General features: G+C 49.3%; 1 protein-coding gene across 1 annotated transcript in view; it reads right to left on the minus strand.

Moving 5' to 3' along the window:
• Window positions 1–14758, minus strand: part of RMND5A (required for meiotic nuclear division 5 homolog A) — a 59646-nt gene extending 44888 nt beyond the window's left edge. Inside the window, exon 1 of the mRNA XM_077477965.1 lies at window positions 14168–14758. Coding sequence (XP_077334091.1) covers window positions 14168–14309 — 142 coding nt within the window. The 5' untranslated portion in view covers window positions 14310–14758. The remainder of the gene's footprint in view (window positions 1–14167) is intronic.
• Window positions 14759–18524: the final 3766 nt, after the last annotated feature.

The raw sequence follows: 18524 nt of genomic DNA on the forward strand, positions 1-18524 counted from the left end.
CAGTGACAGTGCATATTTTTTAGTACTGATCACTGTATTAATGTCACTGGTCCCCAAAAAGTGTCAGTTAGGTGTCCGATTTGTCCACCGCAATATTGCGCTATAAGTTGCCGATCGCTGCCATTACTAGTAAAAAAAAAAAAAAAAAAAAAAAAAAAAAAATTTAATAAAAACTAAAAATATCCGATAGTTTATAGACACTATAACTTTTGTGCAAACCAATCAATACACGCTTGTGGAGATTTTATTTTATTATTTTTTTTTAAGCAAAAATAAGTAGCAGAATACATAATCGGCCTAAAATGATGAAGTTCGATTTTTTTTTTTTACAGTTTATTGGATGCATTTTATAGCAGAAAGTAAAAAAAAAAAAAAAAAAAAAAAAAATTGCTTTTTTTTTCTAAATTGTCGGTCTTTTCTGGTTTAAAAAAACAAAAAAAAAAAACAAAAAAAAAAAAAAAATGCAGAAGTGATTGAATACCACTAACAGAAAGCTGTGGGAAAAGGAGGACAAGCATTTTGTTTAGGGTCGCACAACTGTTAGCTAAAGGAGCGTAGTGTCGTATCGCAAAAAAATTTAAATTTTTCAGAGCTGAAGTGGCTAGTGTGGTCAGAAGGAAACAGGAAAGGGGTGTAAATGAAGGACACGTGGGATCACCAGGTGAAATATGTATTTTGGTTCTTAAAAAACAAACACACACACAAATTTCCATCAGAAAAATCTTGGATGGTTTTTCCGAAGGAATTCCGCTCAAGCTTGGCTTGGCTTGCATACACACAAAAGTTCTCTGAACTTTCGACCGTCAAGAACGCTGTGACCTACAAATACTATGACGAGCCAAGAAAATTAAGTTCAATGTTTCCGAGCATGCGTAGGAATTTTGCACATCGGAATTGCTACAGACAATCGGAATTTCCAATCGAAAACTTTTTCCAACTGAAAAATTGAGAGCAGGTTCTCTATCTTTTGCTGGTGGGAATTCCGCCAGCAAAAGCCTGATGGAGCATGCACATGGTCGCATTTTCCGACCAAAAGCTCTCAGACTTTTGCTGGCGGAATTTCCAATCCTTTATTCACACACGATGGTCGGCAGATTCGCCATGATTCTGAATGAGATTCCAAATCGTGGGACACTTTCGCAATGTCAATACTTCTCAATAGCACCCCAATTGAGCTGCAATTTCAGAGGAACATGAGCTTCTTTGGTGCGACAGTGTTTGCAACTTTCTGTGATTGCAGCACGATTTGAGGCACAATTGGGGTGCCATTAGAAGTAATGGTATCGCAAATGTGTCCTGGGCTTTGCAGCGATTTGGCATCATGGAGATTCCTCCCGCGATCAGGTGTGAATGGAGCCCAAGTGAATTATCGGGGATAAATGGAAAAGTAATAGCCAACTGTGTAAACGAAGGAAGAGTTAGAACCCCTGTCCAGTTTTACTACTAGCCAGAAAACCATTATAAAAGATTTCCCCTCACTTCCTGTTCATCTGACAGCGATGTCGGACAGCAGGTAGAGGACAAATCTCCAAGCACAGAGAAGGAAAAAAAATTATTAATAATAAGTGTCCCCCCCCCCCCAGTGGAGCATGCAAGATTTAAATCAGTCAGATATTTGTCACCTGAGCATTTCCCGTTTGGTAAAACAGCAGCAGGACAGGAAGTAGGGTGGGGGGTGTTAATTAAAGGATAAGTTTGCCTTTTAAAAGAAGAAAAAAAAAAATTTTAAATAAATAAAAAAAAGGGAAGGAGAGCATTTATTATTAATTAATTAGGAGCCGGGAAAGCATGGCATCCACGATCAGTGTTCTTGCATACTAATGCTGGGTACACACCATCGGAATTCTCGTCGGAAAAAGCTCTGATGGTTTTCTCTACGGAATTCGGCTCAAGCTGTCTTGCCTACACACGGTCACATCAAATTCCGATCATTTATAACACTGTGACGTACAACACGTACGACGTGACTAGAAAAAGGAAGTTCAATAGCCAATAGCTTCTTGTCTCGTAATTGAATCTGAGCATGCGTGATTTTTGCCGTGTCGGAATTGCATACACACGATCGGAATTACCAATAGAACGTTTTTCTGTCTGGAAAATTGAGAACATGATATAAATTTTTGGCTGGCGGAAATTCGGAAAGCTAAATTCCGATGGAGCATACACACGGTCACATTTTCCGAGGAAAAGCTCTCATCTGTCTTTTTCTGGCCGGAATGCCGATCATGTGTACGCGGCATGTCAGTGTGTTTGTTCGTACCTCGTACGGACAGGCAGTTACTCAATGACAGGAATCAACAAACTACCTAGAGAGCTCTCCAATGCTCTGGTAGTTCACAGAAAACTACAAGCTTTCAACCACCAAGGCTGACAGTGGTTGTTGTTTTCCCAGTCCCAGAATAAGCCTAGGTTCACACCGACAGCAGGAATTAAATTTTGCGAGTTCAGCGGAACTTGCACCATTTCATTCCTGCATGTCAGTCCCGACTTTGGGGGCGATTTCAGCACAGATGTCTACTGGGGGAAAAAAAAAAAAACAAACAAAAAAAAATTAAAAAAAAAAAAATCACACCCCGAAGTCACCAAAAAGTAGTACAGACGCTACTTTTGAGAATCGGTGCGGTGCCGCAAATGCGGCGTTGCAACAATTCGGAGGTGCCATTACTAGAAATAGTTGCCAATTTGGCATGGATTTGTCATTTAAAATCGCTGCAATGTGAACCAGGGCTCAATGATGCAGCCGGGTGGGCGGAGCCTTTCATGGTTGTTTTTTTAAACTTGTGACAGCAAGTTCAGGGAGAAGATTCCCTGCTCGCTGTCACTAGAGGTAGCAGATAGGAGAGAGGCTGCAGCAGTGGGAACATGTATCACATATTCCCAAAGATGACACTAGCCTTTAGAGTAGTGGTCTTCAAACTGTGGGTCAGATACTGGATGTGGCTCCGTGCTTTCCTTTATCCAGTCCTTGAGGTATTATTCCCCAATGTCAGCCACAGTGAGCCATAGTTTCTGCCACTCTGTCCCTCCCACTGACACCAACAATGGGGCAGTATTCCTTCCACTGACAGTGGGGCACTGTTTAATCACATATATTCTACTCCCACTGGCCACAGTGCCGCCCCCCTTAAAAGTTTGAATGACAGTAAACTGGCCTGTTTACAACATTTGGAGACCCCTGCTTTAAAGGACTGCCTTATGACATTATTCAGGATTTATACAGTGCCTTGAAAAAGTATTCACACCCCTTAACATTTTCTCATTTTGTCATGTTACAACCAAAAATGTAAATTTATTTTATTGGGATTTTATGTGATAGACCAACACAAAGTGGCACATAATTGTGAAGTGGAAGGAAAATGATAAAGGTCTTTCAAATCTGACAACAAACAAATACATTTGTGAAAAGTTTGTTGTGCATTTGTATTCAGCCCCTCTGAGTCAATACTTTGTAGAATCACCTTTCATTACAATTACAGCTGCAAGTCTTTTTGGGGATGTCTCTACCAGATTTGCACAACTAGAGTAAAATTTTTGCCCATTCTTTTCAAATAAATATCTCAAGCTTTGTCAGATTGGATGAAGAGCGTCTGAACAGCAACTTTCAATTCTTGCAACAGATTCTCAAATGGATTTAGATCTGAACTTTGACTGGACCATTCTAAACAAATGGATATGCTTTGATCGAAACCATTCCACCGTGGCTGTATGCTTAGGGTCATTCTCCTGCTGGAAGATGAACCTCCACCCCAGTCTCAAGTCTTTTGCAGACCAATGCCACATACACACGACTAGACTTTCCGGCAGACTAGGTCCGCCGGTTTTCCCAGACTTTCGGCGGAGTTCCGATGGACTTTCTGAACGAATGGACGTACGGATGGACGGATGGACTTGGCCACACACAATCACACCAAAGTCCGACAGATTTAAACGCGATGACGCATGACTGGACTAGAATAAGGAAGTTCATAGCGAGTAGCCAATAGTAGGGATGCACCGAAATTTCGGCCGCCGAAACATATCGGCCGAAAATGCCCTTTTCGGCAATTTGCCGAAAGGTAAAAACGGCCGATAATTCAGCCGAAAATGGGGCGGGGCCTGGTGCGGAACTCCGCCCCCGCCCCGCCCATGATGGGGGTGAATAGCGCAGGACTGATGCAGCCAGCGATGCTCCTCTGCAGTGAAGAGAGCCGCCTGGTTGAATAGAGCGCCGGGAACATCACAGCTTTAATTTCAATAGCTTTGTGTTCCCCGTCGCGCGCCGTCACACACAGCCCCTCCCCCTTGTCCGGGGAACTTTGATAGACAGATCACCTGTCCAGATTGGACGGGTGATCTGTCTATCAAAGTGCCTGGACAAGGGGGAGGGGCTGTGTGTGACGGCGCGCGACGGGGAACACAAAGCTATTGAAATTAAAGCTGTGATGTTCCCGGCGCTCTATTCAACCAGACGGCTATCTTCACTGCAGAGGGGCATCGCTGGCTGAATCACTGGGTGGGGCATCGCCGGCTGAATCACTGGGTGGGGCATCGCCGGCTGAATCACTGGGTGGGGCATCGCCGGCTGAATCACTGGGGGGGGGGGGGCATCGCCGGCTGAATCACTGGGGGAGGGGGGGCATCGCCGGCTGAATCACTGGGGGGGGGGGGCATCGCCGGCTGAATCACTGGGGGGGGGGGGCATCGCCGGCTGAATCACGGGGGGGGGGGGGGGGGGCATCGCCGGCTGAATCACTGGGGGGGGGGGGGGCATCGCCGGCTGAATCACTGGGGGGGGGGGGGGGGCATCGCCGGCTGAATCACTGGGGGGGGGGGCATCGCCGGCTGAATCACTGGGGGGGGGGGGGGGGGCACCACTGGGGGCAACACTGGCTGCACCACTGGGGGCAACACTGGCTGCACCACTGGGGGCAACACTGGCTGCACCACTGGGGGCAACACTGGCTGCACCACTGGGGGCAACACTGGCTGCACCACTGGGGGCAACACTGGCTGCACTTATCTCCTGTACCATGTCGCCAGTCTCTGACCACCTCCTGTACCATGTCGCCAGTCTCTGACCACCTCCTGTACCATGTCGCCAGTCTCTGACCACCTCCTGTATAAAAATATTTTTTAAAAACAGTCATTTTCGGTATCTGTGCTGTTTCGGTATCGGTTTTCGGCCTAGTGTATTTTTCATTTTCGGTATCGGTTTCGGCACCAAAAAACCCATTCGGTGCATCCCTAGCCAATAGCTGCCCTGGCGTAGATTTGTCAGTTGGACTAGCAAGCAGACAAACTGATTTCTCAATAGGAACTGGTTCCGGCTAGGGATGCACGGAAATTTCGGCCGCCGAAACATATCGCCCGAAAATGCCCTTTTCGGCAATTTGCCGAAAGAGAAAAACGGCCGATAATGGAGCCAAAAATGGGCGTGGCCTGGGTGGGGGTGGCGCTCCCCCGCCCCTGGTGCCGCCCATCATGGGGGTGTCCTATAGCGCAGGAGAGTCGCCTCTGCCGCCTGTGATCACAGCGCCGGGAACATCACAGCTTTCATTTCAATAGCTGTGTGTTCCCAGCCACGCCATCACACACAGCCCCTCCCCCTTGTCCGGGCACTTTGATAGACAGATCACCCGCATGATTGGATGGATGATCTGTCCATAAAAGTGCCCGGACAAGGGGAAGGAGCTGTGTGTGACGGCGCGGCTGGGAACACACAGCTATTGAAATGAAAGCTGTGATGTTCCCGGCGCTGTGATCAAACAGGCAGCTCTCCTCTCTTCGCTGCAAAATGGGATACTCTGGCTGCAAAATGGGGGCACAGGCACACTGGCTGCAATGGGGCACACCTCCTGTACCGTGTCCCCAGTCTCTGACCACCTCCAGTACCGTGTCCCCAGTCTCTGACCACCTCCAGTACCGTGTCCCCAGTCTCTGACCACCTCCAGTACCGTGTCCCCAGTCTCTGACCACCTCCAGTACCGTGTCCCCAGTCTCTGACCACCTCCAGTACCGTGTCCCCAGTCTCTGACCACCTCCAGTACCGTGTCCCCAGTCTCTGACCATCTCCAGTACCGTGTCCCCAGTCTCTGACCATCTCCAGTACCGTGTCCCCAGTCTCTGACCATCTCCTGTACCGTGTCCCCAGTCTCTGACCATCTCCTGTACCGTGTCCCCAGTCTCTGACCATCTCCTGTATAAAAATATTTTTTTTTAAATATGTTTCGGTATCGGTTTTCGGCCTAGTGTATTTTTCATTTTCGGTATCTGTTTCGGCACCAAAAAACCCATTCGGTGCACCCCTAGTTCCGGCGGAAAGATTTGAAACATGTTCTATTTCTAAAGTCCGTCTGATTTTTAGACATCAAAGGTCCGATGAAGCTCACAATTTAACGGGTTCCTGACCGGCGCACGCCGATGTACATCGGCAGAATGGTATGGGCAGGCATATTGGCGTACAGGTATGTCCAATCTTCATTGCCGCCCTGCCATCGCGAGCGCGCCAGTGAGGGACCCCGTGAGTCCGGTCGCGGGTCCCGCGGACTTGATCGCCGCAGGCATACCCGCGATCGTCTCACGGAGCGGCTGAACGGAGAAATGCTGTTGTAAACAGCATTTCCCCATTCTGCCTAGCGACATGTGATTGGAGCAGAGATCAGTGTTCACTAAATGAAAGCCCAACCCCCCACAGTTAGTAACACACCCCTAGGAACACTTAACCCCTACCCCATCACTGCCAGTGTCATTTACACAGGAATCACTGCATTTATATAGCAGTGATTGCTGTATAAAATGACAATGGTCCCAAAAACGTGTAAAAAATGTCTGATATGTCCGCCATAATGTTGCAGTCACAAAAAAAAAAAAAAAAAAAAAAAAAAAAAAAATTTAATCGCTGATCACCACCATTACTAGAAAAAAAAAAAAAAAATTATATTATATATATATATATATATATATTTATTTTTTATAAAAATGCCATAAAAAAACTATCCCCTATTTAGTAAACGCTATAACTTTTGCGCAAACCAAATCAATAATCGCTTATTGCGATTTTTTTTAAACCAAAAATATGTAGAAGAATATGTATTAGCCTAAACTGAGGGGACAAATTTTTTTATATATATTTTTGGGGGATATTTATTATAACAAAAAGTAAAAAATAATGCGTTTAAAATTGTCGTTCTATTTTTGTTTATAGCGCAAAAAATAAAAACCGCAGGGGTAATCAAATACCACCAAAAGAAAGCTCTATTTGTGGTAAAAAAAGGGCGCCAATTTTGTTTGGGAACCACGTCGCACGACTGCGCAATTGTCAGTTAAAGCGACACCCAGTGCCGAATCGCAAAAAGTGGTCTGGTCTTTGACCAGCAAAATGGCCTGGGGCTGAAGTGGTTAACACAAGAGGGTTGGGAGGGCCTTGCTCCTGCGATGTAGTAGTTGCCTCTGCAGTCATAATAAAAGCGGTATTAAACCCAAAAGAAAACAGCTATTAAATTGTAGTTTACCAATCCGGATATGTGTTGTTTGCATTAGTGTTCATTTTTATTTTTTATTTTTTTTTTTCACCTGGTGATCCAGCTAGTAAGGCCGGCCATGCACATGACGAATTCCGAATGATTTTTCATACGAGAAAAAAAAAAAATTGCACCTTTCAATAATCGTTTGATTTTCGACCATTAGTTGGGCCACAGCAATGGATGATTTTTGTGCGGCCATCGAATTTAAGTAATTGGATATGCTGGAAATTGTTTTTAAATGAATTGCATTTCTATTCAATGAAGGATAAAGATATACACATGAGTCGTGACCTGGAAAGAAAAAGAAGAAGATTCTCGGGCACAGATTCTCTTTTCTGTAACAACATAAAAGGTGAAATTGAAGACTTAGTTGGTCGAATTTTGAAATCAATGGTGGCACCATCGGCTTACAAAATGCACAAAACTTGATTTTTGACCAACAAATCCTTTAGGATTTGACCCAGGTATAATCTCAGCAAGTTTTTTTTTTTTTTCAAAAGAACAAGCTCTCTTGCAGATCAGTTAAAGGATTGAGACAAACCATTTACCGCTGACAGGGATGCTTACAATGATCAGCGTTTATATATGCAACACCTTTATCCCAAAATAAACAATAAAATATGTTGCTGTAACTGATTATGTGAGCTTGAGTTTGGCTCCAATTTATTTATCTAGGGCTCGGTTCACACTGAAAGTCACGCAACTTATGGTGCGACTTTGCCAGGCGACTTCCAGGAGACTTCAGTCCTACTTTGATGTGACTTTTGGGAATGCCTGGGTAATCTTCCTGTAATGTTAGATCCAAATCACATCAACATAGATAAAGATTCGACTTCCATTAACCACTTCATCACCAGAAGATTTAAACCCCTCTTGACCAGACCATTTCTTGCAATACTGCATTGCGTTACTTTAACTGACAATTGCGCGGTCGTGCGGCGCTGTACCCAAATGAAACGTATGCCCTTTTCTTCCTCCACAAACAGAGCTTTCTTTTGGTGGCATTTGATCACCTCTATTTTGCGCTGAAACAAAGATTGACCAACAATTTTGAAAACCTTTTTTTTTTTTTTTAATTGATGTGTGTTTTTATAGCAGAAAGTAAAAAAATAAATAAATAAAAAAAAAAAAAAAAAAAAAAAAAAGGAAGAAGTCCCTTTAAATTTCTTCATCAATTTAGGCCATCACATATTTGGCTACATGTTTTTCGGGTAAGAAAACAAATAAATAAATAATATATCTCAATAAGTGTATAGTGATTGGTTTGCACAAAAAAGTTATACTGTGGGATATATTTATTTAAAAAAAATTTTTACACTAGTAATGGTGGCGATCAGCAACATATAGCGGGATATTGCGGCAGACTAATCGGACACTAACTGACACTCTGTGGGTACCAATGACTTTAGTGATAAAAATATGCACTGTCACTGTACTAATGAAACTGGCTGGGAAGGGGTTAACATCAGGAGCAATCAGAGGATTAAATGTGTTTCTAAGGAGTGCTTACTAACTGTGGGGGGGCTTTTACTACTGGAAGACGTGGATTGGCGTTTATGCTTTACAGGAACACAGGATCCAGGCCTTCTGTACTGACAGAATGAGTCTGTCTTGTTTACATAGACCGTCATTCTGTGAGTGTAACATATGATCAGCAGGTCCTGGTGGACATTAGGTCTGCAGGTCCCGCTGTGTAAAAATCACAACGGGAGCGAGAGTACCACTTCCGGGCATAGATACCCAAGTCACCCGCGGGTAGCTACGCCACCCCCCCCCCCCCCTCGCTGTCTTCTGGGAGACACATGGGTCCCAGAAAACAGCAGGGACCAGTGGGAGAGCGCAGCACGGGTCGCAAGGCTTTACTTCCCGATTCCCATAGAGGATTGCAGGAGCAGCACCCGACAGCCGAGGGACAGATCACCGTCGGGTGCCAACATCACGGGTGCCCTGGACAGGTGAGTGTCCTTATTTTAAAAGTCGGCAGCTGCAGTATTTGAAAAAAATAAAATAAAAAAAATTTAGGTGGAACTCCGCTTTAACTGAAACTACACAAGTTGTTTCGACTTTAGATAAGGTTCCTCCACTACTTTGATTCGACTTGGGTGCAATTTCAGCCCTTGTACAGGCTTCTAAATAGCAGCCAAGTCGAATTAAGTCAAAAGGAAGTCGCATAAGACTTTTCCTTCACAGCAGTGTGACCTGAGGCTTAGGACACAAGGCGGATAAAAGTCGTCTTGAAGTAGTAAAGGAGTCTTTTCTAAAGGAAGTAATGCTAACATGGCTTTATTTAACACAGCTCTTATTGACCAACATGGGATTTCACATGTCATGCGACTTGGGGTCCCACAAGTTGGATCCCAAGTCACAGCAGTTTGAACCGAGCCTAAATCACACTCCCCTCCTCCCCAGACTGACAATGTTGCTGTCCAAAAGGTGCCCCCTGTGCTCCTTCATCCAGAGTGGAGGCACTCTAAGACAAGCAGCTTGCTATGGGGTCACCTGATCATTGTCTGTGTGTCCATTCAGACAAAGAGCTGCGGTTCGCCCCCCTCGGCTCACTGAATGACTTAGGCCTCTTTAACATGGACGATCCGTTCAGGTCCGCCTGTCTGTTTTTCAGGCGGACCTGAACGGACGCTCCATAGAGGTCTATGGAGCGTCGGATGTCAGAGGTAACTTGTCCGCTGACATCCGAGCCGCTCCGATCCAAAAAAAGTGTGACGGAGGAGAAAGCTATTTTTCCATCCATCATAGGATCAGATCTCCCATTGGGGAGGGCGGCGCTGTGACAGCTCCGTCCCTGCGCAGTGTGCAGAGACAGACCTGTCATCTTCATCGGCCCCGCTCAGCAAGCGGATATCCACGCGACGGATCAGCACAGATCCGCCCCGTGTGAAAGGACCCTTTTAGTAGTGGGAGCCAATGGCCCGGCTGTGTGGTGTCTCAGCCAACGAGACCAAAGAGTCCTGGGCAGCCGAGACTTTCCTGCAACATCGCTGGAACGAGATGGGCTCAGGTAAGCATTATAGTGGTTGAGGGGGGCTGCTGCATACAAAAAAATAAAATCAAAAAATCTTTGCAACCACTTTAAGGTGTGCCCATATTGAACTGTGTAATGGGTCTAGAGCAGGTGGTGAGGGTTGTGAACAGACTGTACCCGAGCTTGTACATCCCTAGACCTTTTGCTGCCGTATCTCAGGATTTGTATTTTCCGAAAAAAGGAAATAACATGGTGATGAAAAGATCTATTCCAAGAGGCCAAGTCATTGTTTTTTGGTCTATTGCCAGCTGTAGGGAGAAGTGCTGGGTTAGAAACAAACAATGAACATCTCACATACAATGTAGAGCTCATAAAAAGGTTTTGTTGCCGGAAAATATTTACGCCCCCCCCTCCCCTCCCCGAGTAACAATAGGCATTCTAACATTAGCGTATGAACTTGCATTAAAAGGTCTCTAAAGCGTTTTATTTTCCTCCCCATGTTTTTTGCTATTTAGCACTGCACTACTTTACCTGGCAATTGCGCAGTCATGCAACACTACTCAAATGGAATTTATAACTTTTTTCACACAAATATAGTTTTCTTTTGGTGGTATTTGATCACCACTGGGTTTTTAATTTTTTATTATAGAATTGAAAAAAGGACCAACAAATAAAATAAAAACCAAAACTTTTTCTACTGTTATAAAACATATCCAATAAAAATAAATAAATATGTATTCAGCTATAGGTCTTTAGTAAAAAAAATAAAAAAAAATAATAATAAATCCCAAAAAGCATAACAAGAATAACGGCAGAGGGGCAGAGTGGACAGCATGGATAATGGTAGAGGATAGGATGGACAGCAATGGGGAGCAGAGTTAACAGCACAATTAGAGGCTAGGGACAGCGCGGATAATAGCCCGACAGCGCTAATAACAGTGGGGTCAGGGCGGTCGGTTCCTGCCGCCTGTCCCCGCTCTTACGTCCTGCCATTATCCACGCTCTCTGTCCTGGCCTCCACCAAGGTCCATCCCTATCCCCCTCGCCATTATCCATGCTGTCCATCCCTGCCCCCTCGCCATTATCAGCGGTGTCTGCCCCGACCCCCGCCGTTATTCATGCTGTCCGCTCTGTCCCACACTGCTGTTATTCTTGTCATGCTTAGTTACTGGGGTGTTTTTTTTTTTGTTTTTTTTACACCAAAGACATGTAGCAGAATACATTTTGGCATAAAAATGTATGGATATGTTTTATAATAGAAAGTAGAAAATGTGTTTTGTTCAAATTTTTGGGTCCATTTTGAATTCCATAGACAGACGGACGACGTCGCGACAGAGACGGACAACGTCCGGGGGGGGTGGACGCGACAGACGGACAACGTCCAGGGGGGGGGGGGACGCGACAGACGGACAACGTCCAGGGGGGGGGGGACGCGACAGACGGACAACGTCCAGGGGGGGGGGGACGCGACAGACGGACAACGTCCAGGGGGGGGGGACGCGACAGACGGACAACGTCCAGGGGGGGGGGGGGGACGCGACAGACGGACAACGTCCAGGGGGGGGGGGGGGACGCGACAGACGGACAACGTCCAGGGGGGGGGGGGGGTGGGGGACGCGACAGACGGACAACGTCCAGGGGGGGGGGGGGGGGGACGCGACAGACGGACAACGTCCAGGGCGGGGGGGGGGGGACGCGACAGACGGACAACGTCCAGGGCGGGGGGGGGGGGACGCGACAGACGGACAACGTCCAGGGGGGGGGGGGGGGGACGCGACAGACGGACAACGTCCAGGGGGGGGGGGGGGGACGCGACAGACGGACAACGTCCAGGGGGGGGGGGGGGGGACGCGACAGACGGACAACGTCCAGGGGGGGGGGGGGACGCGACAGACGGACAACGTCCAGGGGGGGGGGGACGCCGCGACAGACGGACACCGTCCAGGGGGGGGGGGACGCCGCGACAGACGGACACCGTCCGAGGGGGGGGACGCCGCGACAGACGGACACCGTCCGAGGGGGGGGACGCCGCGACAGACGGACACCGTCCGAGGGGGGGGACGCCGCGACAGACGGACACCGTCCGAGGGGGGGGACGCCGCGACAGACGGACACCGTCCGAGGGGGGGGACGCCGCGACAGACGGACACCGTCCGAGGGGGGGGACGCCGCGACAGACGGACACCGTCCGAGGGGGGGGACGCCGCGACAGACGGACACCGTCCGAGGGGGGGGACGCCGCGACAGACGGACACCGTCCGAGGGGGGGGACGCCGCGACAGACGGACACCGTCCGAGGGGGGGGGACGCCGCGACAGACGGACACCGTCCGAGGGGGGGGGACGCCGCGACAGACGGACACCGTCCGAGGGGGGGGGACGCCGCGACAGACGGACACCGTCCGAGGGGGGGGGACGCCGCGACAGACGGACACCGTCCGAGGGGGGGGGACGCCGCGACAGACGGACACCGTCCGAGGGGGGGGACGCCGCGACAGACGGACACCGTCCGAGGGGGGGGACGCCGCGACAGACGGACACCGTCCGAGGGGGGGGACGCCGCGACAGACGGACACCGTCCGAGGGGGGGGACGCCGCGACAGACGGACACCGTCCGAGGGGGGGGACGCCGCGACAGACGGACACCGTCCGAGGGGGGGGACGCCGCGACAGACGGACACCGTCCGAGGGGGGGGACGCCGCGACAGACGGACACCGTCCGAGGGGGGGGACGCCGCGACAGACGGACACCGTCCGAGGGGGGGGACGCCGCGACAGACGGACACCGTCCGAGGGGGGGGACGCCGCGACAGACGGACACCGTCCGAGGGGGGGGACGCCGCGACAGACGGACACCGTCCGAGGGGGGGGACGCCGCGACAGACGGACACCGTCCGAGGGGGGGGACGCCGCGACAGACGGACACCGTCCGAGGGGGGGGACGCCGCGACAGACGGACACCGTCCGAGGGGGGGACGCCGCGACAGACGGACACCGTCCGAGGGGGGGGACGCCGCGACAGACGGACACCGTCCGAGGGGGGGGACGCCGCGACAGACGGACACCGTCCGAGGGGGGGGACGCCGCGACAGACGGACACCGTCCGAGGGGGGGGGACGCCGCGACAGACGGACACCGTCCGAGGGGGGGGGACGCCGCGACAGACGGACACCGTCCGAGGGGGGGGACGCCGCGACAGACGGACACCGTCCGAGGGGGGGGACGCCGCGACAGACGGACACCGTCCGAGGGGGGGGGACGCCGCGACAGACGGACACCGTCCGAGGGGGGGGACGCCGCGACAGACGGACACCGTCCGAGGGGGGGGACGCCGCGACAGACGGACACCGTCCGAGGGGGGGGACGCCGCGACAGACGGACACCGTCCGAGGGGGGGGACGCCGCGACAGACGGACACCGTCCGAGGGGGGGGACGCCGCGACAGACGGACACCGTCCGAGGGGGGGGACGCCGCGACAGACGGACACCGTCCGAGGGGGGGGACGCCGCGACAGACGGACACCGTCCGAGGGGGGGACGCCGCGACAGACGGACACCGTCCGAGGGGGGGGACGCCGCGACAGACGGACACCGTCCGAGGGGGGGACAGCAGTGGAGGACAGTGACAAGGATGGGGGGCTATTAGTGAGCAGTGTCATTATATCTCTCCCTCGGCTCTCTCTTACCCGAGGCCTGCAGGATCTCCCTCCGGAGGCCGCCCGCGTAGTCGATGAGCTCCTCCAGGCTCCGCTCGCAGTGCTGTCCATAGCCGGAGAACTTCTGTAGCACCTTGTCCAGCTCCCGCTCCACCGTCACACATTGCTCCATGTCCCCGGAGGAGGGAGCGGCCTCCTCTTCCTCACACACGGCCGGCCCGAGCCCCGCCAACACAACCCGGACAGGAAACACCCTGCAGCCGACAAGTCCTTCCTCAGCAACAGGCGAGGCCCCCCGGCTCCGCTCTTCTCTCACCGGCGCTTGTTTTTGTTTTTAACGGAGATCAACATTGACCTGTTTTACCGGGACCACAACATTGTGTCTCAGAGGGGGGGAGCTTTCCAGCAATCAGCACGTCTTCACTAAATGTATCCCCTCACACACGTATCACCGGCCTACTACTGTTTATTTAGAAGGTAGCCCTCTCGAATATTTTCTAGCGTAAGCTCTTTAGTTTGTTATGGATGAAAGAATTGACAGCCGAGCAGAAAAGAACCCCCTGTGTCAAAGAACAAATAATAGAACATTCCACGTCCTGACGTAGACGCCGCTAACCCCTATGATTGCGCTTTGGGTTTGTGTTTTTTTTTACATCCGGGTCCGGGCTGTTGTTGCTGGGCGGAGCTTCAGAAACTGCCTGGAGGAGACGTCATCGGCGTGGTCAGATGGATTGATGAGCGGAAAGTTGTGTCCTCAATGCGGAAGACATTTTTTTGAAGCCTTAGTAACACTACTTGCTACTTTGTGCAGTGAGGGCCAAGGCTTGTCATCACTGACTTAGTGTATCTGGGTGAATTACACTTTTTATTTTTTTAAAGCGGTTCTGCACCTTAACCACCTTCAGACCGGACCATTTTGCTGGTAAATGACCAGAGGTCTTTTTACAATTTGGCACTGCGCTGCTTTAACTGGTAATTGCGCGGTCATGCAATGTTGTACCCAAACAAAATTTGCGTCCTTTTCTTCCCACAAATAGAGCTTTCTTTTGATGGTATTTGATTGCCTCTGCGATTTTTATTTTTTGCGATATAAACGTAAAAAGTCCGCAAATTTTGAAAAAAAATGATATTTTCTACTTTTTGTTATTAGAAAAATCCAATAAACTCAATTTTAGTCATACATTTAGGCCAAAATGTATTCAGCCACATGTCTTTGGTAAAAAAAAAGTCAATAATTGTATATTTATTGGTTTGCGCAAAAGTTGTCACATCTACAAACTAAGGTACGTTTTCTGGAATTTACGCAGCTTTTAGTTTACGACTGCCTATCTCAGTTCTTGAGGTGCTAAAATGGCAGGGCAGTACAAAACCCCCCCAAATGACCCCATTTTGGAAAGTAGACACCCTAAGGAAATTGATAAGAGGCATGTTGAGCCCATTGAATATTTTATTTTTTTGCCTCAAGCGATTGAATAATGACAAAAAAAATTTTTTTTTTTTTTTTTACACAAAGTTGTCACTAAATGATATATTGCTCACACATGCTATGGGCATATGTGAAATGACACCCCAAAATAAATTCTGCTGCTTCTCCTGAGTACGGGGATACCACATATGTGGGACTTTTTGGGAGCCTAGCCGCGTACGGGGCCCCGAAAACCAAGCACCGCCTTCAGGCTTTCTAAGGGCGTAAATTTTTGATTTCACTTCTCACTACCTATTACAGTTTTGAAGGCCATAAAATGCCAAGATGGCACAAAACCCCCACAAATGACCCCATTTTAGAAAGTAGACACCCCAAGCTATTTGCTGAGAGGCATTTTGAGTCCATGGAATATTTTATATTTTGCCACAAGTTGCGGGAAAATTACAAACTTTAATTTTTTTTTATTTTTTTTTCACAAAGTTGTCACTAAATGATATATTGCTCACACATGCTATGGGCATATGTGAAATGACACCCCAAAATAAATTCTGCTGCTTCTCCTGAGTACGGGGATACCACATATGTGGGACTTTTTGGGAGCCTAGCCGCGTACGGGGCCCCGAAAACCAAGAACCGCCTTCAGGTTTTCTAAGGGCGTAAATATTTGACTTCACTCCTCACTACCTATTACAGTTTTGAAGGCCATAAAATGCCAAGATGGCACAAAACCCCCACAAATGACCCCATTTTAGAAAGTAGACACCCCAAGCTATTTGCTGAGAGGCATGTTGAGTCCATGGAATATTTTATATTTTGCCACAAGTTGCGGGAAAATTACAAACTTTTTTTTTTTTTTTCACAAAGTTGTCACTAAATGATATATTGCTCACGCATGCCATGGGCATATGTGAAATGACACCCCAAAATAAATTCTGTTGCTTCTCCTGAGTACGGGGATACCACATATGTGGGACTTTTTGGGAGCCTAGCCGCGTACGGGGCCCCGAAAACCAAGCACCGCCTTCAGGCTTTCTAAGGGCGTTACAGTTTTGAAGGCCATAAAATGCCAAGATGGCACAAACCCCCCCCCAAATGACCCCATTTTGGAAAGTAGACACCCCTAAATTTAGGAGTACACTAGTGAGACTAGGTAATAAATGGCGGGTGCCCTGAAACTATAAAAAAAATAACTAACCAACCAGCGTCACCTGTAACAGTTATATGGTGATCACTGGTGAAAGGGTTAACTAGGGGGCAATCAGGGGGCTTTATGCGGTAGTATATGGGGGTCCCTGGCGCTATAAAAAGCTGCGGCGAACCTAAATACCTACCTGCCTAACTAGCGTCACCTGTGACACTAATACAGTGATCAGAAAAATGATCGCTTATTAGGCTGGGTTCACACTGGAGCGATGCGGGAACGCCACGAATCCGCGGCGGGTTCCCGCATCACATGCCTCCCGGCGGCAGTTCACACTGCCCTATGCGAACTGCTGGGAGTGTCAGTGAAATGTTAATGACACCCCCAGATCAGTTCTTATATCGCAGTGCGATCTGCAAACTCGGATCGCATGGTGTGAACACCCATGCGATCCGATTCTGCTGCGGACCAAAAAAAGGGTCCTGTGCGAGTTTGCGGCGGGTGCGACACGAATTCAGCCATACTATCTGTATGGCTGAACTCGAATCGCACAGAGATCGGATGTGATTTGCACTGCAGCGCGGTGCGAATCACATCCGTTCTCATAAACCGCTGCAATGTGAACCCAGCCTTAGTGACACTGGCGACGGGGGGTGATCACGGGGTTAAACCTTTATTGGGGGGGTTAGGGGGGTACCTTAGAACTAAAGGGGGCTAACCCTAACTGCCCTAACAGTTATTACAGTCACAAATGACACCCGCCGGGTGATCAGGGGGTTAAACCTTTATTAGGTAATAAATGGCGGGTGCCCTGAAACTATAAAAAAATAACTAACCAACCAGCGTCACCTGTAACAGTTATATGGTGATCACTGGTGAAAGGGTTAACTAGGGGGCAATCAGGGGGCTTTATGCGGTAGTATATGGGGGTCCCTGGCGCTATAAAAAGCTGCGGCGAACCTAAATACCTACCTGCCTAACTAGCGTCACCTGTGACACTAATACAGCGATCAGAAAAACTATCGCTTATTAGGCTGGGTTCACACTGGAGCGATGCGGGAACGCCATGAATCCGCGGCGGGTTCCCGCATCGCATGCCTCCCGGCGGCAGTTCACACTGCCCTATGCGAACTGCTGGGAGTGTCAGTGAAATGTTAATGACACCCCCAGATCAGTTCTTATATCGCAGTGCGATCTGCAAACTCGGATCGCATGGTGGGAACACCCATGCGATCCGATTCTGCTGCGGGCCAAAAAAAGGGTCCCGTGCGAATTTGCGGCGGGTGCGGCGGGTGCGACACGAATTCAGCCATACTATCTGTATGGCTGAACTCGAATCGCACAGAGATCGGATGTGATTTGCACTGCAGTGCGGTGCGAATCACATTCGTTCTCATAAACCGCTGCAATGTGAACCCAGCCTTAGTGACACTGGCGACGGGGGGTGATCACGGGGTTAAACCTTTATTGGAGGGGTTAGGGGGGCACATTAGAACTAAAGGGGGCTAACCCTAACTGCCCTAACAGTTATTACAGTCACAAATGACACCAATGCAAAAAAAAAAAAAAAAAGCAATTGGTGTCACTGTGACTGGGGGGGCAGGGGTAATTGGGGGGTGATCGGGGGGTAAAGGGGGGGTGTGAGTGTGCCTGGCATGTTCTACTGTATGTGTGGTGTGTTGGTGCAACTCACCGAACCTCTCTCCTCGGTGCCGGAACGAAAAATACCGACACGGAGGAGAGAATACATCACTTCCTCTCCTGTGTTTACATTACAGGAGAGGAAATGATGTCACGGGACATTTTCATTCGTCGGGAGC

Source organism: Lithobates pipiens, unplaced genomic scaffold, assembly GCF_037356315.1.
Source record: "Lithobates pipiens isolate NorthernLeopardFrog02 unplaced genomic scaffold, aLitPip1_a1.2 Scaffold_13, whole genome shotgun sequence".
In the NCBI taxonomy this organism is placed as follows: domain Eukaryota; kingdom Metazoa; phylum Chordata; class Amphibia; order Anura; family Ranidae; genus Lithobates; species Lithobates pipiens.